This window comes from Pteropus medius, unplaced genomic scaffold (genome assembly GCF_902729225.1).
Source record: "Pteropus medius unplaced genomic scaffold, Ma_sr-lr_union100, whole genome shotgun sequence".
Taxonomy (NCBI): Eukaryota; Metazoa; Chordata; class Mammalia; order Chiroptera; family Pteropodidae; genus Pteropus; species Pteropus medius.
Genome location: NW_024349797.1, coordinates 15,115,961 through 15,130,430, shown reverse-complemented (window position 1 = coordinate 15,130,430; position 14,470 = coordinate 15,115,961). Strand labels below are relative to the sequence as shown.

At 38.1% G+C, this 14,470-nt stretch overlaps 1 protein-coding gene across 1 annotated transcript in view; it reads left to right on the top strand.

Moving 5' to 3' along the window:
* CATSPERB (catsper channel auxiliary subunit beta) overlaps positions 1-14,470 on the top strand; it is a 91,578-nt gene that overhangs the window by 58,229 nt on the left and 18,879 nt on the right. Inside the window, exons 16-19 of the mRNA XM_039884031.1 lie at positions 447-591; positions 7,746-7,900; positions 10,062-10,216; positions 12,620-12,807. Coding sequence (XP_039739965.1) covers positions 447-591; positions 7,746-7,900; positions 10,062-10,216; positions 12,620-12,807 — 643 coding nt within the window. The remainder of the gene's footprint in view (positions 1-446; positions 592-7,745; positions 7,901-10,061; positions 10,217-12,619; positions 12,808-14,470) is intronic.

The window sequence follows — 14,470 nt, the reverse complement described above, 5'->3', positions numbered from 1 at the left end:
CAAGCAATATATTATTTAAAAATATGTATGTACTAAAAGCAAAAAATTGCAAGGGCATAAAAACACAAATTTCAGGATATTAGATATCTCTGAGGGATGAGGTAGGGTGATAGGATTGGAGTGAAACATATAGAAAAATATAAAGAATCGGCAATATGCTAATTCTTGGGTTCAGCTATCAGTTCTCATTCTCATTATATTGTTAAATAAATAAGAATAAAAGTGAGCTGTGCATGGATCAATAATTTAAAATATTTAGAAAATAAGCAGTAAGATGTCATTGTTTTCACTCAGGTAATCAGTAAAAATTAAAAATAAATTTTTGAAGTATCAATATTGGAAATGACTATACTGTATGAATTTTCTTACATAGGAAGATTAGGCTGATAGGTAATTGCTATGACATGGCAGCTCTTTAATGAGGTCTTATGTTTCTATTCCCTTAGGTATGGCTTTCAATCGATGGTGGCAACACTTTTGAATTACTAGCCGACTTTCACAATGATATCATAAAGAATACTTACCATAGTTTTTATACTTCCGATATTACTCTTGTTTCCCAAAACGGAAAGGTTTACTTGACGAAGGCAGGTGAGGAATTCACTTTTATTGGTTTACACATTATATGTGAGCCAGGGATTAGAAGGTACATGAAAAGAAAAAGTCTGCCATATTGATCAACTAATTCTAAAGTCTCAAACCTATTATGGATGATAGATTTTTAAAAATATTTTAATTGTGGTAAAATATACATAACATAAAATTTACCATCTTAACCATTTTTGAGTATACAGCTCAGTGGTATTAAATACATTCAAAATGTTCTGTAACCGTCACCACCATCCATCTCCAGAACTCTTTCTATCATGTAAAACTGAAATTCCTCAGCCTTTAAACAATAGATTCCTATTCCTGCCATCCCCAGCGCCTGGGAACCATCATTCTATTTCCATCTCTATGATTTTGACTACTCCGCGTATCTCAAATAAGTGGAATCATGCAGTATTTGTCCTTTTGTGACTGGATCATTTCACTTAACATAATGTCCTCAACATTTATCCATGTGGTATACCGCAAAATTTTATTCATATTTAAGGCTGAATATTATTCCATTGTATTTGTATGCCACATTTTGCTTCTCCATTTATTCATTGATGGACACTTGGGTTGCTTCCATGTTTTAGCTCTTGTGAATATCACTCTTTGATACTCTGCTTTCAATTCTGCTGGGCATATACCCAAAAGTGGAATTACTGGATCATCAAATAAAATTCTCCACATCCTTGCCAACACTTGTTATTTTCTGGTTTTTCGATGGTGGTCATCATGATGGGTGTGAGGTGGTATCTCATTTTAGTTTTGATTTGCGTTTCCCTAATGATTAGTGATGCTGAGCATCTCACGCTTATTATCCGTCTGTATATCTTCTTCGGAGGAATGTCTGTTCAAGTCCTTTGCCCATCTGTTAATCAGATTGCTTATGTTTTTCTTATTGTTGAGTTTTAGGAGTTCTCTATATATTAGGAGTTCTCTATATATTCTGGGTATTGATTCCTTATCATATCTATGATTTGCAAATATTTTCTCCCATTTCGTGGGTCACCTTGAACCTTCTTGTTTAAGTTAATTTCCAAGTATCTTATTCTTTTTGATGCTATTTACTCTAATATCATGTAGGTGAATTGTTCGTGAGACCTGTCTGCTTCCTCTCATGTCAGCAGCACCTGCCCTCATTCTTTCGGCTCAGAGCAGCGCCTCGGAAGGTGGTAAACCTGGCTTCTTTCGAGTGGGCTTGACTTTTCTCTTGACTTTTTATTTGGATGTCGTCTCACCCACTGCCAACTCCTTTCACGTTAGGAGGGCATTACTGGTACTCCTCATGATTTTTTTGATTTATTTTTCTTCTCTCATTATTGCCTCAAAAGGCCGGATGCAGAGTAGTGCGACCTGTTACACCAGAGTTTTCTCTTTCTTTCATTAGCTCTTACTTCTTTACCTTTTGGCAAAAGTTGTTCCTTTTCCGTTTATGAATTCTGCTGGTAGTTTTGCTTTGTTTTTGTTTTTGTTTTTGTTTTTTTTTGCTATCTATCACCTATCTATCTATCCACCTAGCTATATCCATTTACTTATTTATTTTTGTGGTAAAAATATATAACAAAATTTAAGTTTTCAACCATTTTTAAGTGTACGGTTCAGTGAAATTAAGTACATTCACATTATTTCTCAACCACCATCACCATCCATCTCCCTCCAGAACTCTTCCAAACTAAAACTCCGTTCCCATCAAATGATGACTTCTCCATTCTCCCTTCCTTCTAGACTCTGGCAACTACTTTTTGTCTCTATTAACTTGATTACTCTTATGTACCTCATATAAGTGGAATCATATAGTTTTTGTCCTTTCGTGGCTGGCTTATTTCACTTAACATATTGTCTTCCAGCTTCATCCATGTTGTAGCATACATCGGTCTTCATTCCTTTTCATGGCTGGATAATATTTCATTGCATGGATGTGGCACATTTTGTTGATCCATTTATCAGGATATTTAGGTTGTTGGCTATCTGGAGTTTTCCTACTTTGGGGTCTTATGAATAATGCTGTTATGAACATTTGTTTACATATTTTTGTGTAGAAATATGCTTTCAGTTCTCATGGATATATAGTCAGGAGTCTAATTGCCAGGTCATGTGGTAATTCTGTGTTTAACTGTAGCTGTACCTAATGAGGATTATTTCTCCACGTGCTCACCAATGCTTGTTATTTTCTGTATTTTTTTAGTATAGTTACCCTATACTAATTGTATCTCGTTTTGATTTGCGTTTACCTAATAACTACTGCAGTTAAGCATCTTTCCATGTGTTTATTAGCCATTTATATATCTTCTGTGGAGAAGTGTCTATTGGAATTCTTCACCCATGTTAAAATTGGGTTAACTGTCTTTTTATTGTTGAGTTGTGAGAGTACTTTATATATTCTGGATATAAGTCCCTTACCAGATAGGTAATTTGCATGTATTTTTTCTCATTCTGTTAATTATTTTTTTACTTTTGTGGTGATGTTATTGAGGTACAAACATTTTTAATTTTGAAGAAGTCCAGTTTATCTATTTTTCCTTTTGTCGTTTGTGGTTTTGGTGTCATATCTAAGAAACCATTGCCTAATCCAAGATTATCCTTTCTTCAAAGAGATTTATAGTTTCATATGTATTTTGGGGGTTCATTTTGTTAGGTGTTCATAAGATGATGAAGCTACCAATTGTATAAAAATAATTCTGAAATTCAATAACTTAATAGTTCAATGAACTTATTAACTACCTTCAGAAATATGGGTCTCTCCAACAATTCTCACTTTTATAGATTAATGAGCAAGTTTGGAGATTGGGGTAAACTTGGAAATATCTGATAATTCTAACCAGAGTGGGAAAAACACTGACTATCTCCAAGATGAGAGTGAGACTTGGTTTTCTTTTGGTTTGTTTTTTTTAACATTGTCAGCATTCTCGACTGTCTTAAAGCCAGTTTTTTCTGGTCTTGCAAGTCTCTGATATAATTTTAAACAACAAGCTTTCTAAAGGTTTCTGATGAGACTTCAAAAAGCATGGTTTCTTAGACCTCAATATTGTGTCCTTGATGCTCACTAGCAGAACCATTTTACAGCCGTAACGGTTGCTCCTTCCTTATTCACATACGAGGAGAGACCACAAAATTCTGATTCTTTCCCCACATCTTCACCACTATGTTTATTTATTCTCGATTCCGTCAATAAAACTTTTGCTCCATTTACGTTGGAATCAAGGTTAACCTTTGTAGTTTATTTGCCTGAATCATTTGTTGAGACAGCATTCATGCAGTAGCATTTAAAAATCTGATGATCAGCAATCATATGATAAAATAAACAGAAGTGACTATGAGTATCATTAGGAGGGATTGGAAAATAGAGCAAGATATAGACCATTTCCAGTATTCCAGAAAGCTCCCTCAAGCCACTTTCATACCTCTAAGGGTAGCCATTAGTCTGACTTGTAATACCATAGACAAGTTTTGTCTGGTTTTGTACTTCGCATAAATAGAATTATGAAGTATATTTCTTTTGTCTCTGACTTTTTTCAATCAACATTATGACTCTGAGACTCCTTTACATTTTTGTATATATTAGTAACTTGTTCTTTGTCACTGCTGTGTAGTTTTCCATTGTATGAATATACTATAATTTATTTATCCATTCAGCTGCTGATAGGTATTTGAATTGTTTCCATTTGGGGCTATTATAAATAAAGTATCTATGAACATTTTTGCAGAAGTCTTTTGCTGGATGAGCTTTCATTCATTTGATATATACCCAGGAATAGAATTGCTACACCTTAAGGCATATGTTTGTTTAACTTTTGGTGGGGAAAAAAAATTATGTGCTTCCAACGCTTTTCCAAAGTAAATATATCAACTTACTGTCCTACCAGCAATATGAAGGAATTCCAGTTGCTCCCCCTTCTCAGTACTTAGTATTGTTAGTCTTTTAAATAGTAAGCCATTATGGTGAATGTATAATAGTATCTCAATGAAGATTTAGTTTGCATGAGTAATAATATTGAGCACATATTCATATTTCATTGGCCAATTTTATATCTTTTTTTGGTGAATTATCTCTTTAAGTCTTTTTAATCAAGTTTTGATTGGATTGACTTTCTCTTATTGATTTCTAAGAGTTTTTAATATATTATGGATATGAGACCTTTTTTAGAAATGTAACTTGCAAACATCTTTTCCCAAACAGTTGCTTATCTTTTTATTCTCTTCATGGTGTATTTTGATGAACAAAATCATTAATTTTTAAAAGTTAAATTGATCAGTCTTTTATGGTTGATGCTTCTTGCTTCTAATATTCTGTTAAGAAAATTTTGCCTATTCCAAAGTTATGAAGAGATTCTCCTGTTTTCTTCTAGGAGATTGATTGTTCTTAGATTTCTTACATCGGTCTATGTAAATTTTCTAATTTTGTGTGTTTGGTAAGAGGTAAGGTTTATTTTTTTCACCATACAGCTGTCAAGTTCTCTATTCTGGCCTTGAGTTGGATAGTCAAGGTCATAAGCTTTTTAAAATTTTTTTTTTGTTTTTATTTTGTAAGTTCTCCAATATATCCATAAAAGTTACATCAGCCCACAATCTTTGTAAAAACCATGATTGTCATTGTAATCAAGTTCCCACCATTTCATCCCCTAAAGTCTTGCTCTCTACAGGCACTCCATCCCATGCTACTACCGATAATAATTTGAGTAATTGTGATGCGTTTGATTGCTATGGATTGCCAGTGTCATTACCAGGCATAAGAGGTCATCTGTGCAGTCTTTAAATATGTAAGCAACTCAATCCCAGAATCCTACCTCAAAATTCTGGTTTTTTTAGGGACATTTCTGGGAGGAAATATAATTCCACTCAAGAGTCTCACCTGAAGAAGGGACTATTTGTAGAACAGTGGGCAGAGTTAAAAAAAACAAAAACAAAAACAACGATATTAAAATATCCAGAGACTAGCAATGGAAGAAAGTCATTACAGTCCCTTTGATTAAAGGGGTAACACAAATATTTAGATGATGATAGATAGATAGATAGATAGATAGATAGATAGATAGATAGATAGATGATAGATATATTAAATTTTAACATAGCGTATTATCAGTCATCCTGGGCAATGATGCATGGGCTCCTCTAACATTATTTCTCCTACCTGTAGTTGCATTGGTTGGTGTGCGACAAGGCAAATTTTGCATGTTATCTTGTAACACAATATAAATACAATTTCATCTTTGGGGATTTCTTCCTTTCTTAGGTCCCATAAAATACTTGGTGGTCGTTCCACAAGAAAATGCGGAATTGTGGTCATTCTTCCAGTCACATTTTGCTTTATTGATAAATATAAGTCCTTTTTTGTCTTCCTCTCTTGTTGCACCCACGACTGTTTCAACGTCTAATTACAATGTAAGCAGGTATTATGCCAGTGATTCAGGAAACAAAGTGACAGCGGCATAAAGAGCTGAGACACTACATGGGTGCATTGCCAATTGACCACTGTGGCGTGAGTGCCACCTGGTGGACAGTAATTGTGAGACACATCAGTCATAAAATGTATCTCAATTTACAAGATGATAAAATGTAAAAAAAAAAACTATATAGCTTATGTTTATAGATGAAATATGGCATGTTGAACCTTAGCAATTGTAATGGTTAACTTATGTGTCAGCTTGACTGGGCTTGGGGCACCCAGATTAAGAGGGTGCTTCTGGTTGAGATTAGCATTTGAATCAGTAGACACAGCAGACTGCCCTTCCCAATGGGGGTGCGCATCGTCCAAGCCTATGAGGGCCTGAGTAAAACAAAAACGCGGAGGAAAGAAGAATTCACCCATTTTGCTTCCTGCCCGTCTTCCTGAGCTGGGACATTGCTCTTCTGCCCTTGGACAGAGACTTACACCAGCGATCCCCCAGTTCCCTGACCTTTGACCTCTGGGAGTTACACCATTGGCTCCTCTGGTATCTTTGGTTCTCTACCTCACAGAGAGCGGATCATAAAACTTCTCAGCCTCCATAATTGCATGAGCTAACTCCTCATAATAAACCTCTTCCTATATTTTGTGTTGGCTTGTACAGGGCGAAGGTGGTGGACCTGGGGAGACATGGTTGGGTTCTATGCATTTTTGAGACTAAAGTCAATAGGATTTGGTGATGGATTAGATATAGGGTGTGAGAGGAAGAGAGGAAATAAGAACAAGTGACACCAAGGTATTTGGACTGAGCATCAGAAATGATGCGTTTGCCGATAATGGAGACGAGGAAGGCTCAGGATGCGGGAGGCGTGCGTGAAGATTAGGAGTTCAGTTTCAGATGGCTGACTGACATGGACCTGGAGCTGTCAGCAGGCATCTGGAGTTCAGGGAAGAGAATGAGAGGGGAGGTTTAAATTGGGAATCCTTCACATAAAGATGGATTTTAAATCCTAAAACTCAGTTGAAACTTACCTGATCTCATTAACCAATGTCACCATAAAAAAAATAATTAATTAATTTTTTAAAAAATCCTAAAACTAGACGAGATCTCCAGAGACAGTGAGAGAAGAGAGATAGATATAAGAACAGAGGGGGCTGTGTGTGGAAATCAGCCTTTTTCGTCCTGAGACCTGAACTTCTACTCCGCTCCATCCTCCATTCACGCAGCTTTCTCTTTCTTTGGATTTGTGTCTTTTTGGTGACGTGAATACTGCGTCCTATCATATTACTCCCAGCACTTGTCAATGTGTCGCCCTCAGGTGTGAGAGAAACACAGGACACCAAATTTGGATCAACATTTTAACTCTGGTATAGTTTATGATCCAGTTGTCTCTACTAATAATTCCCCTTGCCTTCCCGAAGGTTATTATCTCACTGCCTTCTTCCTGTCAGGAATCTGGCCTCCTGGTATTAGGAAGAGATACTACTACCAGAGGGAGCTAACCTCTTTTTACTAGATGTCTTTAATATCTGCTCATTGTGTCTGTCCTTCGCCTACTTCAGCGAACAGGTTCTGTAATGAAATGGAGCCTGGAAAAGATTTTCCAGGGGATTAGCAAAGGCCGACATCTATATTACTCCTTCTGGAGTCTCGGAATCCTGCTCTCATCCCTTAGTTTAAATGGAGGAGTTTTTACAAGGTATGGTATTAAAAGTCCTCTGGTTGTATAATATCAATATCAAGAGACTTCTGTTTCTTCCCTAATAGGATTAGAAAGATATAGTGAAGTTGGATCTATTACTGATAAAATTTTCACGTTATACTACGACCACATGGGATTCATACATAAACTGACTCCAGACCGTTTTGAAGATAGCGGGTCATTTACATCCTTTGGAAATTCTAAAGGTATTTTTGGACAGGTCAGTGATGTAATGCATTGAAAAAGTTTGCCTCGTTTTAAGAATAGATGCCATCATATGTACACAGAATAATGGGAAAGTATATTTCTTGGGACAAACTCTTAGTAATGCACTTTGCTCTATTTAACTAAATGAAAAACCTCCATGTACCAGAGAACATCTCCCAAACCTTCCGAGTCCCATACAGGGTTAAATAGCTTTAACTCCACCCAGTATATCTTTATGTAAATATCTTCACAGCAAAACACCATCAGATATTCAAAGCTAGATCCTTTACTGCCAACCCAGCTTCATGGCGGGTTTGATTCTCTGCCTCCCAAGATGACCTTGAAGAAACATGAGTTCTGTTTTCCCCACTGGTTTAGCCTCCTTCTTTCTATTAACCCTGCCCACCTCGTTTCCTCCTTTTCTAATGCTAACATAGGAAGGAGTTATTTCCTTTTCTCTGGTGATACTACACACAGATTTTTCTAACTTTAATGTATAATCTGCCACTCGTGAAGGCACACGTGCCTAAGAACTCATCATTGGGCAGACAGTCATGAAAATGAACTCTTATCAATACATTGGCAAAGGATCAAACAGATTTTTTTGACTGGAGTTTAATAAAACCTACCCTTTGGCCCAAAGGAAATAGAAGAAAAGAAGGCTTTAGTTGTAGTAGAGGATTCTAAATGACTGGGCCAAGATGGCAGTTGAGAGCATGATATGTTCGTTTCCTCTGCCTGAGCTTGGTAGAGAGCAAGGCGAGAACTTCTTGTGACACATTGACTCCCTGCGTATTTGCCAGTCTGTGGTGTGAGCTCTGCATAGATACAGGTCCAGCGACGTGAATGGGAAGATAGAACTAACAAAAAAGCCATCACCTCAATTTTTCACTAACCGCAATTTGTAGAAAATGTCTTAGTTCTTTTACTTGAAAGTTTTAAATTATGAAAATCGAAAGCCGATAGAGGTTTGTATATTCAGGATGAGTTCAGGAACTCACACTCAGTATTAGCATCTCCCTCCCCTGGGACAAGCTAGGAGTGCATCCTTTCTGGGTAAAAGTCATCGCTGGCCTTATTTGGCCCTGACTATGTGCCAGGCACTGTTGTGAGTGCTTAGTCTTTGTAATAACTGTTTATCTCCATTTTACCGATGAGGAAGCGAGGCGCAGCAAGGCTAAATTCCTCCAAATTACCCCTACAAATCGTTCGTGATTGGGATCAGGCATCTATATTCAAACCCCATAGCCACTATGTTGCCTTCCACTGGACTTGCCCACACTTTTCATTAGACATTCTCGGCCCTCTAGTTTAGAACGTCGTACAGAATTCTCAAGCATCTTCAGCCTTTTCGGAGTCCTCAAGCCATCTGTTCAGTCCCACATTGATTCTCCTTGCATCTGCTTCCCACTCTCTCCCCACCTCAGTGGGTTCCCAAATTTAAGAGACTAGGGGAAAAGGCATAACAAAAAGTGGGCCTGGGGGGCATTCTGTGATGGTTGCGCCCCCAATCAGCCTCTGCTGCTACCACGCACTCCTCACATCGTCGCAGCAAGGTCAGCTCCAACCTCTCCTTGGGGGCTGGTCTCCACCTCCCTTCCCACCCCTGAAAGTTCCCAAAGCGGCAGGATCAGGATCTGAGAAGGGTGTGTTAAAAAGAAGACCTACGGGTCAGAAATCTGGGCTGACGCTGCCGGTGTTGACCGTAAGGGAAAGAAAGCCTTTGAACCAGAGGAAATGAGGACATGCTGGGGACTCGGACGGCAGCTGTGCAGAGTCACTATCCGTGGGCCTCGGGGGCAGCAGCGTTCAGGCGAGGAGAGGTGCTCCACGGCACCTTTCCTAACTAAAACACAGAAGAACCGCGTTTCACATCTGCACCTCGGATTCCTCCCCGCCACACAGCAGAAGACACGCGAGTCTGCACACACCCTTCTGCTCCAGACTTCAATGCCAGGCGCAGGAACCTTACGCCTCAGAATTGTTTTTCCTCCTCAACAGAACGATCCACTTCCCCACCACACACAGGGAGGACACGCTGAGCTACCGCCGCTCCTGTGGATAAGCAAAACGGGGTTGTTTTGATTCGAACTGGAAACAAATCTATTATTCACATTTTGTCACAATCAAGATAGAAAATAGTGTAAATGAACTATATGTTTTTCCTACTTCAGGCTCCTAATATGGGCTTTGAGACTGCACTTGCTCCGCAGTATATCACCCTGGATGAAATGATTTTTTATGCATATGTACCTGAGAATGAAAATCAGAAAACTATATACACCAAGAAATTCAACAACATTCACTCTGGAAAAGTGATACACTCCAGGTAGTTACCTATTTGCCTCATATTTATTTAGATTGAACACTGGTTTCTAGATTCTAAATCTGAGCCTGCTTTTTAATTTTCTTGGTCAAATAGAATAAGTGTTCTGTTTGTCTGTCTGTTTGTTTGTTTGTTTGTTTGTTTGACATCTCACGAGGCCAAATACTCTTGTAGACTCCAAGGTGCCTAGCGTGATGCCACAATCCCAGAAACTTGGGCCAGGTATATCAGCACCATCAGGCAAAGTTATAGAAATGTTCATCTGCCATCTTGAGTATAAAAACTTTCTGGGCTGTCTGTACTGGGTACTGCTTATCTGCAGTATTCACTCACATGGCAATTCTCATTCATCCTAAAAACAAACACATCTAATGCAGTGAAGGCCATCTTGCCTGAAATACTGCATGACAGAATTCTCAGGAACACACTTCTAGGATATTGGCAAGATCCAGTGACCCTTAAAGCTATCTTTAAAGCCTAAATACTCTCTTTGAAGAACATTCTGAATTCTACAACTCCCTAAAATCTAACAACCAGAAAAGGAACAATTTCAGATTACCAGAAACTCACCGTATCCCAAATATGGGGAGCCCTATTCCGCCACAGTGAATTCTGTTTCTTATATATGCACTGGGCTGTCAGTACGTACACTGTCCCATAGCCAGCAACGCTATGCACCACTTAGAGGTAAAGATGAAGTTTCAAATGAGACATAATTTAACAAATGCTGGCAGTAGTTTTTTTTTTTTAATGAGAATTATAGAACTTTCTATCTCTAAGAAAAGTATCCATGATCTCTAGAACTTTTTTGTTTTCAATGGTTTTTGTATGTGTGACATTCCAGGTCAGTTAGTTCATGTTTATACTATAGGTATCTCCTTGTAGGAAATGGACAGAATCACTTTTTTAAAAATTAACATATTCATGCCATCTCCATGTTAATATTAATTTCTTATAACATAATTGTTTTTAAAAGCATGTGAAAATTCTCTTAAGAACCAGCATATTTGAAAACCAGACCTACACATTTTGTGATCAGATGCAGTAACTTTGCTCTACCTGTATAGAATAGGTATTTCCAAGGCAGGAATTGCAAACAAAGAGCCAGGATCGGAGAACCAGAGGCGCGTGGAACTTCAGCCGGGCAGGTCAAGGATTTGGGAGCCCAAAGTTATGAGGTCAGCAGTAGGTCAAAGGCAGATATCTAGTCAGGGGTAAATCACAATGAGTCATTCATTCATCTCTTCCACAAATAATTACTTAGCACTTACATATACGAGACACTGTGGTTGGTGCTATGATACAGTGGTGAGGAAGACAGGCCTTGAACTCGCACCCTAGCACAGGAGGTAGACAAGATTGTAAATACAGTTGATATAAGTCTACAATAAAAAAGTATGGAGCATTGAGAGAGTATTTTCCTGAGGGGTTAAGCCTTTGTTTGGAGGATCTTGAAAGGTTTCTCAGAGACTTACGATGAGATTGGAAGGATGAGAATGAAGGAAGATTCCAGACTGAGAGAACAGCATGTAAAAAAAAGGCCCCCAGGTCAAAAGGTGCATGAGGTGTGTTTGAGAAACCCAAGGAAAACCAGAGTGACTTCAGTGTCATGATCAAAGGAGGAAAGTCATTCAAGAGAGTGCAGCTAGGTCCGGCAGGGCTTCTTAAGTCCCAGTAAGGAATTTGGTTGTTATTCCAAGAGAGAGAGAAGCACTGAAGATTTCTAATTAGGTGAGTGAGTAACTGGATTGATTTATGTGTAATTTGTCTACTGAATAAGCTGGAGAATCCAACCTTAGTTTTCTTCCTACTGTGTCTCTTCAAATCCCCTTTGTGAATTTATTTTCTTTCTACCTCTAAGCAAAGTATCAGGCAATTCCCATAGCTTTCCTCTTAGAAAGTAAATAAGTATTTTATCGGCTTGAAAAAGTAATAATCATATAACTTAATAATCACATGGCTCCATTCCTGTCTTGTGTTTTAAAAAACTGCAAACTCTTATCCAATTTAAATTTGTTTCCCAAACTCTATTTGGAACTTGACCCAAACTGGGAAGCCTGGAGTGCGGGGAGGTAAAGTGTTTCTCATTCTTATTATTTTCTAGTTCATATCCTCCTCCCTCATAGCTTATGATTTATAGCCCTTCTGGAGTTTGGGTGAAAGAAGAGAAGTTAAAAAAAGTGGGTGTGGGGGGAGTGGCAAGAGAGGTCTTCCTGATGGAACCCTTTGCAGGAAGCAATGCCACTCTTCTAACTGTGACAAGTGCCCCCAACACATCTCCAGGGCTCTGGAAGTCTGCCACCCTGCTCCCTTCAGGCAGTCCCTCTGGGCAGCATTCCTTTTCTTTTCCTGCTTATTTAAGCCACAATTTTATCCAGATTCCTTAATGTGTGTTGGTTTGTTTAGGAAAACTGGAACAGCTTACATAAGAAAGATATTGCAACATGACACTCCTAAGGGATTTTTGTCCTCGGTTATTGCAGAAGTAATAGACCCTTTTGGAATAGAAAATGTGAATGAGAGTCCTTGTTTGTCTAGTTCCCTTTCCATTAATCCAGATGGAAATTTCTATAAACTTACTCTTCAACTGCAACGTAAGTATAATAATATATCTCTTATGGCTAGTAAAAATGAAAAATTATCTTTTGAGAAGACTGTTCATGCTCATTTATAGAATAGTAGATTTCAAAATTTAGTCCAGTTGGCAATCTACAGAAGTCTGTCTGCATTTTCTCAGGTTTCTGAAGGAATTTTTTATTTCTAATATAATAAAAACCTAGCTATAACTTCATCGATATTTCATCAATAATAGTAGCTATCATTTATTCCTATGATGTTATTTTTGTATTAAACAACATTCAGCAGAATTTTAAAAAATAGGAAGTCTCTACAGGTTTTGTCCTCCATAATAAAATAATTTTAAATCACTGTTATGTAGGATATTTCTATTTCAAAGTTACATGATAAATACATAAAAGCTAGTGTAGTTCATTATAAGAATCTGGGTTTTACTCTAAGTAAATGGGATGCCTTCGGAGGGTTTTGAGCAGAAAGTGACATGATCGGCTTTAGGTTTTAACAAGATCATTTTGGCTGATGTGTCGAGAAATAAACTGGACAGGTGATGGAGAGTGGGTAAGAGAGAAAGCAGAGAAATCGGGAAGCTATTACAATAATCAGGTGAGAGATCACATTAAATTTAAGATGACTGTTACTCATCTAAGTGGAGAAATAAGATGGATATTTGCAAAGACAAATCTGGAGTTCAGTACACATCTGGACTGGAGAGAGAAATTTGAGCAGTCAGCATATATATGATAGTTAATACTATGAGACCGGACGAGATCACCAGGAAAACGAATGTGGATATAGAAAGGAAAAGGTCTGAGGTGTAATCCCTGGCATTCCCACAGTTAGTGGTCCAGGACATGGGAAAGAATCAGCGAAGGAGAATAGGTGGTCTACTCTGAGGAGAACTGAGTGAAAACGTTTGAAGAAGGAGGAGGTGCTCCTGCGTTAGATGCTTTCGACAGGTCGGGTAAGATGAGAAAGGAAAACGGGCCAGCGGGGCTGTGTGAGTCATCGGTACCCTTGACGAAAGCTGTTGTTGGGTGAAGTAGTGTAGACCAAGGCTGATTGGATTCGATTCAAAAACTTATGAGAGGAGAGGAAGTAAAGATAATGAACAAAGGCAACTCAAGGAATTTCACTCAAGGGGGAAGAGAGAGATTATGTGGCATTTGGAGGGAAAGTAGGAAAGAATTTTTGTTGTTTTGTCTAAAATGGAAGAAGCTAGAGTATGTGTGCTTAATAAAGGGAATTATGAGGTTCTCTTCCTACTACTTCTGTTTATTTTTTCGAAATGAGGCAAAGATTGTTGTTGATATGTTCCATGACCTATCAAAAACATTTGATTAAAAGAAACATTTGGTAATGATGCCCTCCCTCTCTTTCAAAAAGCTGCTTTTGGCTTCCCTCATATTCTCTTTGATGGCTTTTCTCCAGTCATTTCTTCTTTGTCTGTTTTGTGGAATCTTTTTCCCTTCCATTCCTTACATGACGGGGTTCCTACGGTCCTGCCCTAGAACCCCTTTTCTTCTAAATCTTCATGCTCTCCTTAAACAATCAATGATTCATCCATTCAACAAATATTGATTGAACACCTGTGTAATAGGCAGACCTTCAGATACTGGGGGAACACTGGTTCTATTATCCTTCTCTTATAGAATCACTAGAATCACAATAAAGATTCTAGGT